The sequence below is a fragment of the Vidua macroura genome, chromosome 11, assembly GCF_024509145.1.
Source record: "Vidua macroura isolate BioBank_ID:100142 chromosome 11, ASM2450914v1, whole genome shotgun sequence".
Taxonomy (NCBI): Eukaryota; Metazoa; Chordata; class Aves; order Passeriformes; family Viduidae; genus Vidua; species Vidua macroura.
The window spans coordinates 14796822-14819770 of record NC_071581.1 but is presented as its reverse complement, the minus strand read 5'-3'; the positions used below and the strand labels follow the sequence as shown (position 1 = coordinate 14819770).

The 22949-nt window shown below is 42.7% G+C and overlaps 1 protein-coding gene across 2 annotated transcripts; it reads left to right on the top strand.

Moving 5' to 3' along the window:
- Window positions 1-339: 339 nt before the first annotated feature.
- Window positions 340-21516, top strand: BBS2 (Bardet-Biedl syndrome 2). Of its 2 annotated transcripts, none has more exons than XM_053987043.1 (17): window positions 340-547; window positions 1921-2148; window positions 2530-2655; window positions 2931-2993; window positions 5511-5588; window positions 7743-7847; window positions 8712-8798; window positions 10564-10699; window positions 12577-12716; window positions 13503-13647; window positions 14221-14392; window positions 15427-15556; window positions 16157-16225; window positions 16809-16946; window positions 17390-17502; window positions 18175-18323; window positions 18986-21516. In XM_053987043.1, exons 1-17 carry the CDS (start codon window positions 431-433, stop codon window positions 19090-19092), a joined length of 2103 nt encoding a protein of 700 aa, XP_053843018.1. In that variant the 5' UTR covers window positions 340-430; the 3' UTR covers window positions 19093-21516. The 2 variants fall into 2 exon arrangements, with proteins under 2 accessions (XP_053843018.1, XP_053843017.1); XM_053987042.1 differs by having other exon boundaries at window positions 16157-16288.
- The last annotated feature ends 1433 nt before the right edge of the window (window positions 21517-22949 follow it).

Genomic DNA, 22949 nt, shown 5'->3' with positions numbered 1-22949 from the left:
GGTCCCATCTCCCCCACTGAACCCGGTCCCATCTCCCCCACTGCCCCCGGTCCCATCTCCCCCATTGCCCCCGGTCCCATCTCCCTCACTGAACCCGGTCCCATCTCCCCCACTGCCCCCGGTCCCATCTCCCTCACTGAACCCGGTCCCATCTCCCCCACTGCCCCCGGTCCCATCTCCCCCATTTCCCCCGGTCCCCCCCACTCCCCCCTCAGACCAACCGCCTCCCCCCGTCCCGGCCCCACAGCGCCCCCCCGCGGCCGCCTCTCGGGCCGCGCCCCTCCCGCTGACGCGACGCCTGCGCGTGCGCGCGTGCGGTGCCGGTGCCGGTGCCGGCGGATCCGCGTCCGGCGGCGGCCCCGCGGCCCGGCCAGGCCCGGCTCCCTCTGGCGTTCCCCGCCCTGCCCCGCCCCGCGGCCCTTCGCCCATCATGTTGGTGCCCGTGTTCACGCTGAAGCTCAACCACAAGATCCTGCCCCGCATGGTGGCGCTGGGCCGGTACGACGGGACGCACCCCTGCCTGGCGGCCGCCACGCAAGCGGGCAAGGTAACGGGGCAGGAGCAGCCTCGGCGGCTGCGGCGCGGCCTGGCCCGGCCGAGCAGCCCCGGCGGCCGCCGCGGAAGCCGCGCTAACCCCCGCCAGCTCCCCTGCCAGGGCTGAGCCGAGGCAGGAGCCGGGGGCTCGTTCCCCTCGCCCTCCGCAGAGCCGCGGCCCGGGCGCTCGAGCTGCGTGCGGGCATGGGGACGCGATGCTCGAAGCCTCGCTCTGCTGCAGCAGGGAGCTTGCAAACATTAATAGCAGGAGACGAAGCTGAGCAGTAGCAGAGGTGCCCAGAGAGGCTGTGGAATCTCCAGCCCTGGGGAAATTCAAAAGCTGTCTAGACACAATCTGGAGTTACACGCTCTGAGGGACCCTGTTGGAGCGGGAGGTTGGACTGGGTGACTTCTGTGGCTTCTTCCAGCCTGAGCCAGTTTACAAACCCAAGTCGCCAAAGAAACTTACGTTTTCTAGCAGACAGCGGGATTTTTTTTAAGCCATGGGTTTTATCATGCAGTTCTTAGAGCAGTGAGCCGTGGCACTGTTACAAACCAAGCTCTGTGCTGATAACGGGACTGAGGTTTCTGTGGGTGATGCACAAACAGCCTGACGGGAACAGAGAGCATCCTGTGTGCTCTGTTTAAGTTAGAAACATAAACAAAACAGAATTAAGTACAACCTGACTAATAAAGCATAGGTTGAAGCATAAACCCACAGGGGCACTTAGGTTGTAAATACAAAGAGAGTTCATCTGTGATGTTTCCCAGCATTATTAATTTTATTTTGGCACCTTTAGAACAGCATAGAACAAGGGCTTGTCTAAGGGACAGACTGCACAGCTAGAAAGCAAACTGTTGAGCCTGTGATCCTCTGACTTGGCTCCAGGCAAATTACAATGACTGAACATTGGTCAGTGAGAGTAAAACCATATTTATCATTCATCCTTTTTAAATTAACCATGTTCACCTACAGATGGAGGTTACAGATATGTACCAGGTAAATTGTGTTAAATGTTTGGGATGTTTTGCAAATACTGTTACCAGCTGGAGCTAATTTGTTTTGTTTGTTGTTGCTCCCTTTGGTTTCCTGTTTTTGCCTTACTCCAAAGACTTGTCAGTTGTCATTTTCAGAAACAAACAAAATGATGTTGCAACTCCACTGGTCAGAGCACTGTTTTTCCTGCCATTTCCCTTTTTCTGGTATAGTTTAAAGAATAACTGGGAGAAATACTATTGTCAGTAAAACCCCCAGTCTTTTGTCCCCATTTAGGTTGAGTGAATGCCTTCTATCCCATCACAGTTATTATCCAAACAATAGTCTTTACTGTTTGTATACAAACAGATACATGTGTTGTATTAATATTGATATCTTTGTTTCTACAGGTTTTTATTCACAATCCTCATGCCCGAGGACAGAGAATAAACACAAACCGAATGGTGCAAAGTAACCAAGATTCAGACATTTCTCTTCTGAACATTAATCAAGGGATTACTTGTTTGACTTCGGGGGTGCTGAACCCACAGCTGGGTTATGACTGTCTTCTGGTTGGAACACAGACTAATTTATTGGCTTACGATGTGTATAACAACTCAGATTTGTTTTACAGAGAGGCAAGTTGATTTAACTGTCTGCTTCTTTTAGTATCTCCATAATTTTCTGTTTCTTTGAATTGTAAAGATTACAGTTTTTACATTACTTTGTCAACTAATTATGTGTCTGTGCTATGCATTACTCCTACTGCTATATTCAGAATGTTTTGTCTCTAGAATATCTGCAGTATTTCAAAATTAATATATGAAAATTTACACTCACACATACAGATATACATTGCATTCATATGTCCCATCACCTAACAAGACCAAAAATTATTAAAAAAATAATAGGCATTCACAGCTCAGCTAAACTAATAATATTGGAAGCTCTCTTCTTCACTTGTGTGGTCTGATGTATTATTGTCTGCTGTTTCTTTTTCCTTTAATGCTTCTTTTCAGGTTTCAGATGGAGCCAATGCAATAGTTCTTGGGAAGCTGGGAGATATTTCACCTCCACTTGCTATTATTGGTGGAAACTGTGCCCTGCAGGGCTTTGATTATGAAGGAAATGACCGTTTTTGGACGGTAAGGCCACGCATAATAGTTTTGATGTTACTAGAAGATTCTTTAAATGGCACTAAATCATCCTGGGTTTTTTTTAATATGATAACTGTTATTTTAGTTGTTGATTGTTCTTAATTTATCTCAGGTATTAAACTGTATTTTGGCCAGCTATTCAGTGCACTCAGGTGTTACTTGAACACTGATTGTGTCAATTATTCTTCTCCAGTTGAGATAATAAAAATAATTCAGCTTCTGACAGCTATGACCATCACTGAGTACTGTCCTTCTCATTGCAGGTTACTGGAGACAACGTTCGTTCATTAGCACTGTGTGACTTTGATGATGATGGAAAAACTGAGGTTTGTAACCATTTACACATAAATTCAGTTGTTCTTGCGGTCTTGTAGTGAAATGATAATAAAAAAACTTAGATTATCAAATACAACTGACTTACTTCACCAGTTAAAGTTTCTCATTTTTCTTTACACCAGGAGCAATACAATGAAATGCCTGTGATCATCAGTTGGCAAGGCATCTATTTCAGTGGTGTTTCTTGAATATGGTTATGAAATTTTTTAAATTTCAGAGAAACAACTTGCAAGCTTACATGTAAAAGTGAACTTTAAAAAAGCTATTCTTTGAAAAGCTTCATTTATGCTTGGTAAAATCGAGAAATCTGTCTTCATGTCCTGCCCTTCTGTTTCCTTATAGGGACATGGGGAAATGAAATACCCTTTGCTTTGCTGTTTTAAAATGACAACAACTTGTAACACACATCTTACTGATAATGATGTGAGACAAACAATAGGAAACAGCTGCCATTCTGATTGTACAGGCTGCAAGAGTTGGTTAAATTGTGAATTTGGATGGCATTCTCTTTTGGAAACATTTCTTCATCCCAAATGAACAACTGTGCTTCTAAATATGAATATTTAAGAAGATTAATGGCTTCCTAGTATACATCAGATGCAAATCAATATGAAGTTAAATCATTATGCTAAAAATACTTACTTTTGTAATTTGTCTTAAGACTTTAAACATAATTACTTGAACTTCTTTGTTTAGTTCCTGAAAAATCCTTGTTTGGAATATCCAGTTGGACTATGTAATAGTGTGTAAAGGGCCTTGACAGTTTTCATGTGTTTTTTATAAGCACTAAACTGATACAGGCCCTGCTTGATTGGGATCTTTAGGAAGTGAAACAGCTTCAAGTTTTCAAATCAATTTCTGCACAATTTCTTTTCAATTTTTTAATGTGCTGAGAGGTGTTTATAGAAAGTGGAGACAGTGTCTAGGGATTCAGAAACCAGGAAACTGATCTATGGCACTAATTGCAAATGTTTTGCACTTGTGCTTTTAAGTGGGTTTTGCTATATTTTTCTGCTTGATAGAAGTTCATTCTTGGCAGTTGGTGTAATCTGGTGCTATTTTGGGCTGAGTAGAGCTGGATACAATATCTGACTAACTTGTTGGGCCAGTTACCCCAACATGCATTTACTGAGACATTTTCAGGGTTCTTTTTGATCTTAATTATCTAGGTGATTTTAAAGGGTTTTTTCTTTATTTACTTTTATTTGTGGCTTTTGTGAAACTGCCTCTGGTTTAGAACTGAAGTTCTGAGAAAATGCAAGAAGAAGCTTCCTAAATTATCACTTTGTGTCTTACGTGGTAAATGACTGTGTCAGCTTCATTTCTGTTCTTTCTGCCCCAGTAAAATCAAGTTTATATTTAAAATGTACTGATTTTAAAAACTGCATGAATATACTTTTAGTAGCTAACAGAACTAACTTCTCACTGCCTTCCTCAGGATTTTTGGATTGCTGAAGGTTACTTTCTGCCATCTGGCAGAATACTTGTGGAGCAGAACTTTGACTCGCTCTTTAAAATTTCTGTCCAGTGGAATGAAAGTCACTGAGGTGGACGGGGTGAATCAAACTAACCCAAAAAATCTAGGCATGTCTGGAAAATACAGCATCACCAGTAATTGTGTCAGGATTTTGTGCTTTTATCTGGTTGCCTTTTGCTGGTGGTTGCAACTTGGTCAAGAAATCTGTGCTTCTTAAATATGTTAATTGTTGCAAATAATTTCAGTAGGTGCAGTAGACTTAGCTTGATGTGATTTAGGTTGACATAATATGAAGCATGTTTACTTGGGAAGAAAAAAAAACTCTTAATATTTTTTAAAATCCAGCTTTGTTATGGATTTGTATCTCTTTTGCCACATAAAGATGAAAGGCTCATGGGTTCCAGTGGGGAAAAGTACTACCAGGTTTTAGACTTTGATTTGTAATTCTATTTGTCATTGATTTGATAGATGACTTTATGGACAAGGCACTGAGCAGGTCTGTTCCTTGGTTTATCAATTTGCAAAGGGAACCTGACAATTGTCACGATCTTCAGTACGAACTTTTCCACTGGGCTCCTTTCCAGTTAATGCCTTCTACCTGGTGAACTAGGAAACAGGAAAAGAACTAAAATGTAGGAAATATTAAGGAGTGAGGAGGCAGAAGACCCAATTCAATGCCTATTGGTATAATAATTTACATCAGTTAAAGCTGATTTTACTTCTACTTGGCAGTAGTGGCAGCCACCACTTAGGTTGGAGAAGCAGAGATGGTTGATACTTGGATTCATTGAGGTTGGTTTTTTTTGTTTGTCTTGTTTTTGGTTTTTTTTTTTTTTTTTTTTTTTTTGTGTATGTTTGTTAGGTTGTTGTTTTTAAATGAGACATCTTCAGTGCAACACTTGCAACATTTCACAGATCTGTTAAAACCTCTTCATTGCTGGACTTGAAATATTCATTTGTCCTCTGGATTCTGATGCTTGCTTCCTTAGCTTGAATGATTATTTTTAAAGAGCATTATTTTTTTTTTCAGCTTCTTGTTGGCTCTGAAGATTTTGACATCCGCGTGTTTAAAGAAGATGAGATTGTGGCAGAAATGTCAGAGACAGAGGTAAATTATTTCTGCCTAATGTTTATTATAGTTGCTGACAGAGCTGAAAGTGTTGTGTACTCTAAAGCTTCTCTGGTTCAGATTTATTGTGTAGTTAAGTAGTTACTTAACTATTTGGCACAGTATCTATTCTGCTAGAACTGCGAAAGTTTGAGTTTAATAATGTCTTTCATCATACAGGGGGCTTTTTGCTTTGTTTATTTATAAACCTTTCACCCCACTGAGAAAAGTGACTGTTCTTGGCTGACAGTCAGGAGCCTGTGCAAGGGTGATTAAGGTTGCTGGATTGTGGTTGAAGCTTTTAGTGTCCTCTGAGTAAAAGGATGCCTTCTGCAGTTTTCCTCAAATGTTTTTGATGCAGTCATGATGATGAAACTTGTTCCTGTGTGTATATCCAGACAGTGCATGGCAGGGTAGAAGGGGGATGCCCAGGCAAAACGGGAAGATTATATTGCAATTGGAGTTACACTCTGGCTGTATAAAAAGAGCTGTGGTGACTGAAGTAAGGTATGGGGGCAGATATGTTTACAGAGGGATAGGAATAGCTGTAGGAGTTGCTGTTTAGCTTAAGAACTGAGAGAAAATGCCCACTGATTTTGGTTTCTAGGAAGGGAGTAGAATATCCTTGTCACTTCATTTAGAAGTGTCCTCAGTCTTCTCACGGCCCTTCTGGACCCAAGGTAGAGTTAGGTCACAGACCTTTGTCCTTTAAGATCTGAGACCTCCCTGCTGCCCAAGATGGGGCTAAAAGGCTTAGCTTATAAACCACTTATGAAGAGCTATAAAAGACAAAGCCAGGCACTGTTCCAGAAAAGGAGGTTGTTGCTATCACTACAATTAGAACTGGGCCTGTAATATGTCTTGTTCTCTGTGTAGTGGCTAGTCTGGTCATTAGATATTTCTAGTTAAAGGGATGCTAAAGGTATGTCACTCTCAAGTGTGATTCATTTCCAGATCCTCAGTAGAATTGTTTTAAGTTCACACCTGCAGTCATAGGAGGCCTGTTATGATTCTACTGTTCTTACATAAAAGGACACAGCTGAACCTAAACCTTTCTTTTTAGGAAGGTAAATTCAGGGAACGGTGTCTTTGTACATTATGTTTGGTTTGGAAGTCTTGGATAGTTTTAATTTTCTGTGTTTATTCATTTACTCTGGTGAAGCTGAAGCTGTAGACTGTTGTGGTTCTTACAAATGGAGAATAAATTTGGGTTTATTGTTATGTTTGAATTTCTGACTGTTGCTGTGGTCTTCTGTCCTTACTGGGTACTTGTAATTTAGTTTAATACTTAGGAAAGACTCAGCAGAAGATTGTGAGAGGAAGGGATAAAGGGTTTTGAAACAAATTTTTGTGGTAAAACATCCAAGGGGCACAGTCAGATAAGTTTAAATAAAATGTTGGGGAAGAATTTAATTGAAAGAAGTCTCCTGTGCTACGTTGTACAGAAGACCAGACAGATGATTGCAATTGTTCCTCCTGACATTAAAATCTCTAGTCTCAGTGTGTGGAAGAACCTGCATTTCCAAGCTCTGAGAACCTTAGCTCAATGAGGAATGAGTTTTAAAAGGAGTGAGAAACAGGCCAAGTTATGACTCTCAGGTCTTTCTCAGAGCTTATTCAGGTGGGACACCTAGCCTGGTGTTCCAAAGGAGTCCAACTGTGGCAGTTTTTAATTTTTTTCTTACTAGTACTGGGCAAAGATTTTCTACCAGTAATATCTCCGGAGCTTTCCTGACCCAGGCAAGTTGAACCTTTGGCATCATCAGCTCTTTAAGCTTAAGGAATATTGTGTGTAGTTTCTCAATGCTAGTGTGTTAGCCCTGATGACCACAGGAATCATATGAGCAGTTGTTTTGCTATCTGTGGTAGGAAATAGTTGGTCAAAGTACACAGTTTGAGGGCAGTTCTGTAATCCTTGCTGAAGTGTGTCCTAACACTGGTAATACAGCTTGTGTGAGGAAATCCTACAAGGCCTTCAGTGATTTCAGACCGATTCCTAAAAGTAGTTACTTCAGCATTCAATACTTCCTACAACAGACTTATTTACCACTTAGGAAATGTAGGACTCATATGATAGGTCTATAGGCTGTTCCCTGTTAGCTGAAGTTGCACAAGTTCTCACTCCTGTGTCCTCTCTCCCTCCTTTCCCACCAGACAATCACTGCACTTAGCCCCATGTATGGCAGTCGCTTTGGCTACGCTCTTGCCAATGGCACCGTCGGAGTTTACAACAAGGCGGCGCGCTACTGGAGAATTAAGGTTAGTCCATTGGTGGGGTATCATCACTGGAAGCTTGAAGGCTGCCTGGAGACTTGATATCTAATTTTAGGTCATTCTGATGTTACCCTTAGGTGAGCTTTGCTGAGCAGAGAACTTAATGTAATTTTGTTCTTACAAAATCTACCTGTTTTTATCGGTTCTATAAAATACCAGGTCAGTTCCTGCAGTATTTTAGGCTGTTGGTGGTGGCTTGAACAACAGGGATACAACCATACAACTAAGGATTCTTCAGCTTAACAGGAGACATTCGAGTTCATGTTAGAATATCCTCTGGTTGAATCAATAAACTTTTTCAGAAGCTGAAATCTTGCATTGTCTATGTTCAAGGTTAATTTTTCTCATCAATAGCAATTTCCTGCTCCTGCAAATCAGTTTGACAAGATCCTTTCCTGATGCTCATTTTAATATTCTTAATATAACACAGAACATTATATTTAATAGTAATAAGAAGATTCCTCGAGAGGTGGCAGGAAGAGGCTCATGGTTGTCCTTAGTAGTCTAATTTTATGACTGTGCTGAGGCCCTGATACTTTTTTTCCTAGAGGATTTGGTTTTTACACTTCGTTTATGTGAGTTCCAATCATTTGCTTAGATGAAAAGTATTTAAAGAAACTATCAGGGCCTTTAAAAGCAGTGTACTAAACTAGTAGTGCAAGGGCTAAGATGTCACATGTGTCTATGTGTCTGTGACCTTAGTGATGCTGAAACTTCCTGTTAGGAGGCATAGTTATACTCCTTTCTGTACTCTCTGTAGTCTCACAGTCCAGTGTTTTGCAAGTGGCAAGCATGTGAAGTTTAGAGAACATACCCAAGCTTAATTTGTTCTTTCTTTTCTGCCCTCAGTCAAAAAACCAAGCAATGAGCATACATGCATTTGACCTGAACTCTGATGGAGTGTGTGAGTTGATCACTGGCTGGTCAAATGGGAAGGTGAGTTTATACAGGGGAAAATGAGGAGCTGTAGATATGGGGCTGTGTTTGAGCAAGGCTGTTAAGTTATCTGATGAACAACAACCAAAAAATGAAAACCAATTGAGAAACCTGAGCACTGCAGATCTATTGCAATAAACCTAGTTTGGCTTGTGAGTCTTGTGCCAAATGCAAGATCAGAGAAAAGCTGCTTCCCCTGCTTAGCTCAGAGTCAATTGCTAAGGTGTGGCAAGTTGTTACCATGGCAGCAGAGATCATATGCCACATCCTAGAGTTCTTGAGTGTTTCTATTCAGGTGTGTCTTGAGGACATGTGAATAATCCTCTGCAGTGTGTTCTGAATTCCCAAAACTACAGGGAGGACAAAGCAGTTATGTAACAGGAGAGCAGCATCTGTCTTGACTGTGGCAGGATTAATCAAGCATTATTTCATTTTATGTAGAGGCATTCTATACAGCTCAGTTTTAGTGTTTTAAGCCTGTTCCTTGGTATTCCCCTTTGCCAGAAATGACTGTTGTAACTGCCACATCTCTCCTGGAAGCAGCTTGCCAGGTTTTTCTGTAAAGCTGTGCTTTTTTCTTCACACCTCTTATTACTCTCATTAGCCTGTGGCACTTTAATAACTTCATATCAAGCTGGCAGTCCTGAGCCCAGATGTGTTGTAACTTACATTGGATTAGATGTGTAATGTTGTTAAAGAGAGAACTGTGGTGGTGAAACAGCAGGCCAGAGGCCTTACAAACTGAATCCTGACTCGAGCTAACAGAAGCCATGAGAAAGCTGACAGCTCTTCATGAGAACAGAGTCCTGCAGCAGTGAAAAACAACTTATTTTCCTTGAGAAAGAACTCCAGGACTGTAGAAAACAACCTGCTTTCCCTGAGAAAGAACTCTAGGACTGTGAAAAACTCTAGCCACCTGTATAAACTGTTTTTACACCGTTAGGTAGGAAAATGAAAATTGTATGTCACAAACAACTCATTCTGCATATACACACCAGCTGATTGAGTGACCAATCAGTACAGGGTAACAACTTGTTACTGCCCAACTGGGGATAGACAGGGGATGCTCTTTAAAAAGTCTTTATAAAGAGATGCATGAATAAACCAAGATATTTCCTCTTTGCTCCATAAACATGTGCCCTGCATCTTTCTTTACTGAGCTTCACAGTGACAGAGAACCTCTCCTTGCTTTGCTTCTGTTCTTTTCCACTGGTAGTCTCTACTCAATTTGTTGGTCTGAAGCAGTCCATAACTCCTAGAAAGAGTAATGCTGTGATCTGTGGGAATTACACAGTGCATGAAACTGAGCCCACCTCACCCTTCTTATCAAATGAAAGGTAATTGAAGGTTGTGGTATTTGTGTATAAAAATAATTCACCACACAAGGGCTGCAGCTGAGAGGAGAGGTTGTAAATACTGCATTAAAGTTATTTCTGGTTTAGTCCCATCATTGCTGCATCATATGTGCATAACCTTTCCAGTGCAGATTTGCAGTTCCTTTTATTTCCTTCCTTTTTTAGTTTTGTAACTTAGGGAAGCATCTCTGAAGAGAAGTTCCTTCTAGCTCCTTCTAGAGTCTGCCCAGAGGTCATTTCTTGATAGTACTTTTTTCATGTGTGGTGTTTGGATGAGTAGAGCTGCAACTTCCCCTGCAGTTCTGTGAGCAGAGCTGGCTTTCAGTTAACAGCTTAGAGTATGGCGTGACATGTGTTTTGGAGATGGCTTTTCTCTTCATGCTGAGGCTTGGAAGTTTTTGTTTTTCCAGGTTGATGCACGCAGTGACCGGACTGGGGAGGTCATCTTTAAGGACAACTTTGCTTCCTCAATTGCAGGACTGGTGGAGGGGGATTACAGAATGGATGGGAGCACCCAGTTAATCTGCTGCTCAATTGATGGTGAAGGTAAAAGCATTGTTAATGGTATTAATGTAATACACAGCAATATCAGGCACATCACATCGTCTCAGATTAGCTAAACATCGTTTTTGTTCCAACGTTTTGCGTGCCAAATTCCCTTTGCTTTATGTGCAGTTAAGGGAATTTTGAGTTATGCTATCTGCAAACAGGATTTTGAATATTGCCTTTTCTGTGAGAATCAGCATGTGTTTCATTATGATCCAAGAAACCATCAAAATTCATTTGTCTAATGGAAGAAACCCCATCCTAATGCAAAGATAATGATATTCAGTACAGACTCTGGTTCTTCAGGCTACATTATAATAGATGAATGTGTAGGAAATCTTTTTTCTATGTTTTAATTCTTTGCCACTTTACAGTAGGTAAAGGTGTTTAAAGAACTGAGGGTGTGTGTGTTTTGGTTTTCTTCTGCAGATGAAGAGTTTTTATATTAGAAATTTTAGATGTTAACAGTGCTTTGTTTCCTGGAAAATGCTATCCTGAGACTGGAGAAGTGGTGGATTATCCCACCATGCATTTGAGAAGTCAGACCTCGTTATTGTGAGTGGAAATAAATATGATCACAGATGATTTAAATAAGCTCAGGATGAATTTACAGGGATGGCTCCAGGAAAGACACTGGTGTGATTATCCGACTCCTTGGCGTCAGTGGCCTGAGACAAGCAGGTCTGGCACAGCCCATTTGAAACAAAAGCCTGTCCTTGTTAAATAGCAGTGTGTTTTGCTGACTGTCTTAATCATAGGCTGTGGGGATTTGCTGCATTTGGGCTTCAGCTTATAAAACTTCTTCCCAAGCTTATGGAAGGGGAGCATTGTAAGCAATTCTGGAGAACCTTGTCCTAGCAGAGTTGTGTAGGTTGGTATCACTGAACATGATCATCCTTTTCTGATGGGTCCATTGTAGACAAGCCTTGCACAATGGGGATCCCTTTAGGCCTTAGTAATTAGTGTGGCTGGGGTTATATAGAGAGTGTTATTAGAGTTCTATTTGGGACCAGCATCCTTTCACATGAGGTGTTCTCTTGTGTTGCAGTGGTTTTTGTCTTGCTCTCATTTTAAATGAATGATTCACTCAGAAATAATAAAGTGTGTCCTTTCATCAGAGGACAGTGTGCAAGCTGAATGATTTCAAGTTCCACGCAACTCTTTACAGGGCAGCAGTCATTTGCAGTCAGGCAGCATATTCTTCCCAGGTAAAAGATTTTTGTCCCTGGCTTTCATTTTTAGAGCTGAAGTCAAGGTGCACAGCCTTAGAGCAAAATTAAAGTTGTCTCATCACCTGTTCAGGTCCTCTGTCTCCACTGACAGTTCGAGGTATTTCCATAACTCTGTGCTCCTCTGGGCTACTGGGAAACAAGTCTTACCCCTTGAAGTGAAATATCCCTTGATTTGGGGAAAAGCTAGTGTGGGTAAATCTTGTTTACTGGCTGATTAACAGTGACTTACAGCCACTTCCAGACAGCCACAACTCCTCTGACCAGCTCTAGAAATCCAGGCACACATTTTATTAATTTTGCATAATTGTAAACTTGCCTAAGCACCTTAAAGAATGATTGCAGTGGCAGTGGGAATCCTCTTGCAAAAGGACTGTGTGCTGCACTTGTCTGGTCAGGTGAGTACAGCTTAAAAGACAGGTTGGAAATTCACCTTTTTTTTTTTTTTTAATGCAGTTCTCTTGCCTCAGTCACCAAGAAAGTAAGAGACTCGTGGGTCTAAATCAATGCTCAAGTTTTCAGCTGGATAGTACTAGCTGAAGACCAGAACTGCAGAGGTGGTACAAGAGAGTCATGTAACAGAAACTGAAGTTCTGGGCAGGCTGTTGAAGTCTTTGCTGAAATGGGCTATGTTTTGTTTTTGTACAGTCCGAGGCTATCTGCCAGGAGGTGAGGAAATGAAAGGGAACCTAATGGATACAAGTGCTGAGCAGGATCTTATCCGAGAACTTAGTCAAAAGAAGCAAAATCTGCTGCTGGAATTGAAAAATTATGAGGAAAATGCAAAGGTACTGCTTAAATAATGTGTAGGGCCAAAACACACCTTTGTGTTGGTAAAAATCCAGAGTAATCTGGAAAGCAGTTGTGGGGCAGTCCAGACAAGTCAGAACTGCAGCTTTGTCAGGATGCAGTGAGATTGTCTGCTGGGGGCTCCTGCCTCTGCATTTGGCTAGCTCCTTGTGCAAGTTCAGAACTTGCTTTTTGTATTTTAATAATGCTTTCTTTGCTTCTTCCTCTTGCCAGAGCAGTTGTGTTTAGAACTGGATTCCCTTCAGTCTTGTGCTTTGGCTTATGATTGAAAATTGTAGTTTTCAGTGCATAAGCCATCTTGGGAGTCAGAGGGGATTGTGTGAGAGGATTGGGTCACTGGGTGAGGGTGGGGAGCACTGCCAGGATGTAGGAATCACACTTATGGCTTGATGGTGAAAGTTTCAAAAAATAGTTTGAGGAAAGAGCAAACTCATCTTTGAACAGCAAATGACCACCATGGCAGAAGCTTGGAATTCTGTAAGATTGTGTTTAAAATTGACGTATTTGAAGTGTTCTTTGAGTAACAGTTTGCATACAGAGCTGAGGCCTATCCATAGTGAAGCACTCAAACATATTGTAGCCCAAGTGTCCGCAGCTCCATGCCCAAACCAGCCACCACTCATAGCTAGTTGGGAGCATGTGGGAATTGCTGTAATACAACCTTCCTCTGAAAGAAAAGAGTACTGACTTGTGTATATGTTTTCTAGGTTTTTTGAATCAAAATCTTGACATTCTGATGCTGATGGGTATGTGTTCTGTAACAGGCTGAATTGAACACTCAGTTGAAGGAAGCTGATGGGCAGAGAGGTCTGATTCCAGCAAACACCCAACTCCAGACAGCCCTCTCAGTTAATCTGGGCTCTGACAGCCAGTCTGCCCATGTGGAGCTGTGTATTTCCACCACAAATGGTGAGTGGTAACCTTCAACCATTGATATTCACTTCATGTAAAATCATGCAAAATTTTAGTTAAATTTAGCTGATGATTTGAATGTCACCCCTTTATTGTTTGTAATGTCCCTTTTGTGGTTTCTTTCCTTTCACAGAGTTTTGAATCAAGCTGTGTTCCTTGGATGGGTCTTAGGGGAGGAGGAGTTGGATGGAATTTGTTTCTTATGTGTTATTTTCTGAGGCAATTAACATTTAACTTGGATGAAACCAGCATTGGTGATCCCTGCAGCACTTCTTGTGTTGACTGTAAACATCAACCCACAGCTGCATTAGTGAGGGTGTTGCATGAGTGCAGCTGGATCTCAGTTGGCATTACATGCAAAACTGGAATTACCCCAAGACAGCAAATTCACCTTGCAGCAGGCATGCTGAGTATGCAGTCAAGTCCAGATAGTCCTGGTCACCTGGGATATTTTAACAATTCAGAGGAGTGATGTAAGGAGTTGAACATGCTTAATTCTGAAAACAGTGGTGGTTTGTTGCCAGAGGACAGCTTTTAATTTGGGAGCTGCTTTTTCTTCCTGTTGCTAAGACACAATCATCCGTGCTGTGCTGATCTTTGCTGAGGGCATATTTGAAGGAGAGAGCCATGTGGTCCACCCCAGTCTCCAGAACCTCTCAGGCTGTGTTCGTGTTGCCCTTACTCCACCCAAAGATGTCCCTGTGGATTTGCACATCAAAGCCTTTGTGGGTTACCGAAACAGGTGAGTTTGTGGTGTGATCTCTGCTGGTCTCCAGAACTGGGGGACCAGGAAACAGCAATAATGTGGTTTCATGCTTGTCCCATGGGAGGTGCACCGTTAATTCCTGGGTGCTCCATTTCTCTGTCTTAATGAAAGGAGAGCTGCGATGCTTTCTTAAAAACATTGATGCACCTGTGGCACTGAGTTCTTTCCAGACAAAGTCTAAATGCTCTGGAATCACTGTGATCTGTTGTGTTTTCGTTCTGCTTTTAGGGAAAGAATGCACACTTTTCCAGGAGATGTCTTACTGTGGGTGTGTGGAGGGAATCAACAGATGCAGAGACTCTGTCCTGTCATCCCTAAGGGGCTGGGCCCTGGATCATGGCTGCTCTGGGTGGAATGCTTGAGCAAGCCTGGAGACAAAGCTGTGTTTCTCAAGCTATAAAGTAATCCTGAGCCCATTTGGCTTCAGGGCAAATAGAAAGTAACACGTGCTTGATTTCAAGACAACATTTTTCCAGTCTCCCATAGAAATCTCTCCGGATAAAATAAAATGTCTCTTCATATACCCTTGAAAACAGCTTTCTTCCTGCTCACATCTGCCAGTGCTGTTGCTGCCTGAGGAGGCAGCATTCTTTCCCTGAATAGGGAGGCATATTTTGAGATCTATCCACCCACTGCAGAAAGACTGTATGGGACTGAATTCCCTTTCTCTTTTCTCTATTTGCCTTTATTATTGCTTTTAATAAGACCTCACTGAACTTGTAAAGAAAACACCCAATCATATAGTAAAATTGTAAATGTATTAGCCTAGAGAGTATACTTCATTGGAAGGATTATTGAAAATTACAGCAATGGAGAGGAATCATACAACCGTGTGATAAGCCTGGAATTTCCAAGTTTCAGTGTTTCTTCCAGGGAAGCAGTAAGAAGCTGATTATGTAACTGGAAACTATGGGTGTCAGTCTTCAGCTAAAAAAGAACCAGGAGCCATTGCAATAGGTGAATCCCTGCTATGTTATTAACTCTCTGTTTTTCCATTGGATTGCTTCCAGCACACAGTTCCATGTATTTGAGTTGACAAGACAGCTTCCTCGCTTTTCCATGTATGCCCTGAGCAGCCCAGACTCGGCCACAGAGCCCCTGAGCTTTGTTAACTGTACCATGAATGAGAGGCCACAAAGGGTAAGTTTCTGCTCTTCTTCCTGGTTTCAGGTCTTGCACAGGTGAAGGGTTTGCAATCAGCTTGAGATTTCCAATAGCAAAGGAGAAATTATGCAGTGAACGGCACTAGTGGCCTTTGGAGTCTGTGTATTTCAAGTCAACCCTGGTTTTTTCTGTCTTTAAAAGGTGACTCAGTTGAGGCATTCCAAGCATCAGGAATTCCTGCAGGAACTAAAGGCTTGAGATCAGAAAGTGCTTTATAGATATTATCTTGTTTGCTGTGTGCCTGCTGATAGCAGGAGACCTCTAGTGAGTGCTGAATTTTGTAGATGAGCAGAGAAAGGAAAAAGGCAGCACAGTGCTCAGGTAGTGGCTCAGTTCCGTAGCAGTCTCCGATTGTTGGATTTGATTATTTTAGGAACAGTCAGCTTTGGTGCAAAGATTCAATTGTCCTCATTCTAAGAAGTTCATGACATGGGGTTATGGGATGAAATTTAGTAAATGAAATTTCCGTGGTACCCTGAACAGAGTGTTCTGATGCACATTATTTGCAGGGACATTGTGTGGTTCCCAGGCTTTACACACAAGGGATGGCTGATGCTCTTAATTTTATTTTTCAAGATCGTTATGTGGCTGAATCAGAGCTTCTTGCTGCCAGAGGATGCAGAGTTTCAGAGTGCTCCCTTTCAGGTTTGCTTCACTTCCCTTCGTAATGCAGGTCAGCTCTGCATCAAAATCAAGCATGGTGGAGAGGTGAGTACCTCTCTGGACAAGGGGAGCAGCCCTTCAATGATACTCCAGTAAAACCAGTATACCCATACTGCCAGTTGGAGGCAGTAAAAGTGAAGGATGACTAAACAGGCAGAGAAGGCACTCATGCTTTTGGAAACTTCTGTGTCTGTTTACTGTTGGTGGGTAAATTCCAGGGCCTGTTAGTGAAGTAAACTGCTTAGCCTGCAGATCTATAGGAAAGAGAGAAATTGTTTCCTCACCGAATGGTTTCAGGGAGCCATAATGTGAGGCATAAAGGCTGCCTGTAACTTCTGCCTGTAACTGGTCCTGTGTGCACAGACGCCTCTCTATCCCAAACCTGAATAAAAGCCCCTTTGAAATCAGTGTGTTCTTGTCTACTGAAAGCTGTAGAGCTTGCCTGTGCCCTCTTGATAAAAGGACCTGATTTGAGTGTGGGTAACTTGGAGAGGCAATACTGATGGGCAGTTTCACATGTTCTGGCATGGAAGAGTGCTAAAGTGCTTTCTTTCCTTTCTGACAGATTTCCATCAACACAGATGATATTGATCTAGCTGGTGATATTATCCAGTCAATGGCCTCTTTCCTGGCCATTGAAGATTTACAGGTGAAAGCAGATTTTCCTGCGTACTTTGAGGAGCTGCGTAAAGTATTGGTGAAGGTGAGGAGGCTTTGGACATTTCTAAGTAGGCAGATAAGCAGTCACTGGTTTTTTTTTATGAGACAATCTCTAAACTATTTTATCTTCTTTTATGCAAATCAGCCCACAATGGCTTACTGTATATTTTGTGGCACACTCAACTTCCTGTCTGTTTTTGTTCTGTAGAACAGGCCCTTGGTCCCATCAGTTGGTTGTTTAGGATAAAGTAAATATGTTGTCTGGGAGACTGAGCTCTGGTTTTGGGTCAGCATGTGAGATGTGTATCTCAGTGTACTCACCCTTTCTGGGGTCAGTGGGGAGTGAGGGGAAAGAGAACGGTGTCAGGGTTGCTGGTTGGTTAGGTTGGGATGTTATTTTATATTGCATTGGGCTGAGGTTTAACCTGAACCCTGTGTGCCCAGGGTACCAAGGACCCTTGCTCATGACTTGTTTGCCTTGGACAGGTGGACGAGCATCACACAGTTAATCAGTGGATCACTGCTGACATGGCTGAACTCTCCAACCTCATCCGCAGCATGTTGGTTCAGGCGGAAGATGCCCGGCTCCTGGGAGACATGTGAGCAATTGCTGCCTGGCTTGTGTGTTTGGGGTTTAGACACAGAAAAACATTGGTGTGATACAAGAGTTACCTAGTTACAATTTTTGATGTAGAATTGTGCCTTTGATGGTCTCACCATGAGCTCTCCTTGAACCTTGTCATGTTCTTTAGGTAAGAAACCAGTCAGGGGAAGGCAACAGGGTTAGTGTATAGCAGCTGAGGTGAATCTACTTCAGGATGGTGAGATATGTTAGAAAAGATATATTAAGGGAAGAAGGCAGGAAAAGCTATCTGTGGTGTGTGAAATTTTGAGAACACCAGGAAAGAAACTTTTGGTGTCAGGCTTTCATTCTGATTTGCTGTTTTCTGCTAATTCCGAGCTTTACACTGAAGAGCAGCAGTAAAGAGGCCCAAGCTACTGCAGGGTGGTGGTACTTTCACTGGGGAAAGTGGTGCCTCCACTTTGTCTTGCTGGATAAAATAACTGCAAAAATAGACTGTTCAGGGTTTTTTAGTAAAATAATGAGTATAACCAACATGTCTAGACAAGTCTGTTGTCTTGTAGCTGGCAGACAGGCAGGTGACTGTGGTAGCCAACACAACCATGTATTGCTACACCTTTATATTGACAAAACAGGAATGACTTTCTTGTCCTCAGAGATGCAAATAACTGGGCTGATTGTTCCCCAGGAAAACCATGAAGACACGGTACAGCGAGCTGTATGACCTGAACAGAGATTTAATAAGTCAATACAAAATTCGTTGCAACAATCACACAGAGCTGTTGAATAACCTGAAAGCTGTGAATCAGGCAATCCAAAGGGCTGGGCGGTTACGTGGTAAGTCTTTGTTTTTGAAAGCAATGGGGAGTCTCAGACCCCCAGAGAAGCACGTAAGATGTGTCCCAGAGGTCACCTGGGTTAGTTAAGTGACTTCAGGCTTTTTGGCCTGAAACTCAGTTAGTAGAAGTAATCTTTCATTCTTTAGTCATAGCCAATTACATGTGACAGTCAACTGTGAGTGTCCCGTATAATCTGGGATCACAATTCTATAAAGAACAATTTGAAATAATTTCCAGATTTCTGAATGAGGCAGAAATTGATAGTTTTGTTGAACATACTACTTTAAAAATGTTTTTAGAATTACTTCAGTTGTTAGTTTTTTTAATTCTGCTTTTAAAAAAGCAACTACTAACTTAAGCAGGGCTGTTTTATCTGCATTATTAGACCTCTAGGTCTTTGGGGAGGGAGGTACTTTTTTGTATGTTTATAGCATTCCCCTTCCAACAAGTTCTCATAAGAGAGAGCTACAGGGGATTCGTCTTTAAAGAAAGGATTTTATTTGTGTACTAGAAAAAAGGTGATGATTCATCATGTGTTTAAAAAGTATTTGAAAGAAATTCCTAAATTCTCAGCCTGGATCGAGTAAATATTTTTACCAGTTTATTACACTGTAACTGAGAATTTTTTCCCTTTCCTTTCCTTTTTTTTCCTCCTTGCAGTTGGCAAACCTAAAACACAGGTGATCAGTGCTTGTCGGGATGCAATAAGAAGCAACAACTTCAACACACTGTTCAGGATAATGCGTGTGGGAACAGCTTCTTCTTAGGCAGAGGAGCAGCAGCTGTGCAGAGGCAATGATTCCATGCACTGAGCAGATAATGCATGACAAGCAGTTAATTCAGACCGCTACTCCACTGTAGGGTGAAGTAAATACAATGGTAGTGCTGTAGTTAACTTGTTAGGTGAGAAATGTTATACAGACCAAAACTCCATTAAGAGAGCATCAGAGTGCAGATGTGGTATTTATGCAAGACAGAAGTTCAAACAGTTATTTTTTATTACAGTAACTTATTTATGTATTTAAATATATTTTGTAGTTAAGGTCCATTAAAACATAGACTGGCTTGACTGATTTTGTTCTGATTTAGTTGGGGAGATGTGTACTGCTAAATTTGTTTGTTGAAAAAAACCCAACCCAAAGAACTTCTCTGATTTCTGCTGCATAGTTCCTTTACACTTGAACTCCCTGTGCTGGAGAGTCTGGGGTTTCACACAGGGATGCATGGCTCTCTTGGTAAACTGCAGAGCAGTGCATGAAAACCACCAAAAGATAACATCTTGCTGGCTCTTAAGCCAGAAGATCTTTGACAGGTATCCAGTTCCATGATCTGTGCAGGTAGGATGTCGTCTGTTTCATATCCAGCATTCTCCCCACACCTGGATTGCAGAAACTTTTGCTTCCACCTACTGGTTCTGTGCTACTGCTGGAAAAACTGCAGATACGGAGATGAGCAAGGGTGCATTTCAGGAACAACAAAAACAACTACACACCCAAGCTTGGTGCATAATCATGAAGAGCTGGTAGTACTTAATGGGATCAAAAGAAGGTATTGGAAAATTACTTGGCTCCTGGCTCAAACCTGTTTAATTGTGTGATCTCTTAGAATTGGATTAAAATATTACACTAAGGCTCTATCTCAGATCTAAAGGTATTTTAGAACCTTTGCCAAAGCAAATTTCTTTTTGAAGCTAAAAATAACCTGCACAGGATCGAGATTGGGCCCAGTGCTCCTGCATCAGCATCACCCTTGCCACCATACAATGGTGTTTGCAACGTGGGCAGAGAGGAGTTGGCCCATCTCGAAGTTCTTGGGTGGCTTCTTGGGGGTGTCAGAAAGAGTCATGGCCTCTTACTGGTCTCTCTTACAAGCCACCTGAATTAAAACCAGCAACTTACCCTTTGTTACAGAGCCACTAGTGAGCATGGTGTGACCAGTTGAATGGGGAATGTAATTCTATCAAGGTTTTATTCCCAAAACTGCCTCTCACCACTGCCTTGGCCCCTTCCCTATGGAGAACTATGCTGCTGAAAGCGCAGATCAGTGTCAGTTAGAATCTGCAGCAGGAGCTCATTTGAACCCTTCAAGAAACTGGTTGTTAGTCAAATCCAGCTGCTTTGTAGAAGGGTGGTGAGCCACCCATGCTGTTCTAAGCAAGTGAGCTCAGAGACTTGATTATGGAACAGTCTCCTGGCATAAGTGCTGGGCTTTCTGCCACTTGCTGTACCTGTTCCCACTGTTTCAAGCTCTTGTTCTTTATGTTCAAAATCCTAATGCTTGCTTGCTTACATTTATGTACTCCATTTAATGATAAGAGAGCAAGAGAGCGGCTCTGGTCAGAAAGCAGCTTTCCCATCAGTCTGATTTTCAGGACTATGCACCAGGCACTGCCAGTCTCAGCTGTGGTCTGCTCCTGGCAGTGAGGTCAGTCCTTCACTCCCTGTGCAGACCTTTGGTAAGGCTGATTTCCCTTATCTAAGTTTCTGACAACAAATTTTAAATTTATTTTCCTGTAAAACCAACTTTTACCTTTGACAAATGAAAAATGCACATACCTTGCAAGTGGCTGCACCTAATTGTAAATACAGATTGGTATCCAGCAAGAGCATCTATAGAGAAAGCTCCCATTACTGGCACTGTATAAATTTTACTGGCACTGTATAAATTAAGGCCCCTCTTCCTCCAGTAGCTCATGTAATTTGAAATTTTAGTGAGTGAAGTCTTTCCTCTGTACCTGCAGCACCAGTCATGCCTGGGACTGCCTGTGGCTTTAGGACCTAACAAGAAGGGCGGGAGCGCAGAGACGTTCATTTTTAAACCTTTGAAAGCTAACTGCAAATTTGGCTTCTTAAATTACTTCATCTGAGTCACCAGAGGAAGAAGGGTGGTTCCTTATGTGATCAGGTAGATAGGGGCTTGCTCAAGCAGAGGCTGGTATGCCCTCTAGTGTAATACTTATTATTAAAAAGCAGCGAGCTCTAAAGAGCCTGACTTCTTCCCAATCTTCTGGAAGGATGTTCCAAGATCTACCAAGCACATTGTTAGGCTCACAATGCAGTCAAAGAAGTAACTTTGTTTTGTTAATGAATTTACTCCCAACTTTGCCTAGCAGACTGTGCTGTGAATAGCTGTGGTGTCTGTCAGTTTTGTTCCAAACTACCCAAATAAAGTAGTGTTTTTTTTCTTTGAAACCGCCCTTACTTGTCTCGTTCTAGGGGAGAGCTCAGAATAAGAACTTGTTCTATAAGAACGGCCTTCTTCCCAGGAAGATCTGCTGCCCCAGTAGCAGAAAGGTACCTCAAGAAACCATGATTCAAAGGGTTCTGTCCTCACTTCAACATTTGTTTCTAGCTTCATCCCCTTACCTTTGTAAGTGGCAAAGGAAGATTAAAACTGAGCAAGAGAGTTTTGGCAGCACACAGAGATGCTGGCTATGGGAAATGAGTCAGAATATGAACAAGATCTTGCAACAGCTGCTCAGGGCAACCACCTCCCAGCCATCCTTCCTGCCCAACAGAGCGTGAAGGACCAGCTAGAACTGAGCAGCTGCTCATCATCTGGGTTGGAACTGACACTGGAACTACAGAGCACAGCGCTCTCTAATAGCAGTGTTGGCCCCTTGCTCTGGCACCTGTGGGGGCTGAGATACCTTTCCCTTTGGAAGCAATGGCAGGGGTTCCTGCCACCTGCCTCAGGGATTCCTTTTTTGAATTTTGTGTGTTGGGATCGAAGCTGAAGGCTGTTGCTCCTGTATTTTCATGCAGACATGCCCACAGGACATCCCACCTGCTTGGGAAAGGATCCAGAGTACTCATGTCAACAGCGAGCCTTGCTTTGAGTTCACTGCTCCTGTACTGCCAGCTGTGGGCTTACCCCACTGTGGTGGCCTCCAACAACAGGCCTGGAATGGGAGAAGGAGCAGGCTTTAATCCAAAGCTACCCTCTCCCTAACCCAGGAGAGACAGGAGCGATGAAACATGCACACTCCCCAGCTTACTGCAAGCCCATGGCCTGCACTGGCTGGCTTGCATGAGCTGCAAGAACACCTGTCTCTCAGTGACAAAAAAAAATTCAGGCAAGCAGGTGCAGACCAGGGCCGAGCCTCCAGCAGCATGTTCTGCACTCTGGCTGTCTCCTGAAACATTGGTACAGCTCTGCTGCACCTCTTGGTGGGCTGGACACCTCAGAGGTGAGTCTGGCACAGTCCTGCTTGCAGTGACTGTGGAGCAGGTGCACAGTATTGAAAACGTGCAGGGAGGGAGGTGTTGTACCAATGCCACACTGGCTGCCTTTCCTGCAGCGTTTACCACAGAACTACGCTGGCTGCTGCCTCAAAACATCTGAGATGATCTCCAGTGAAACAAGCCACATTAAAACCCAGGAGATCCCAGGACATAACTAAATGGACACAAGGCCATGCTGTTGGGTGACCTCCCTATTACCTGTGGACACCAAGCCAGTAAAAGGTAAGTTGCCTCATTCCTGCTTCCAGTCCCTGGCCCCTGTTCTGAGGCTGGAGCTCAGAGCTATCTGCACACACACCCAAGGAGAGTGTGCAGGAAGAGGTTTCTTCTTGGGTGTTTAGCTTGTAAATTCTTTGGAAAGAGGGCTGCATCTAGGTCTG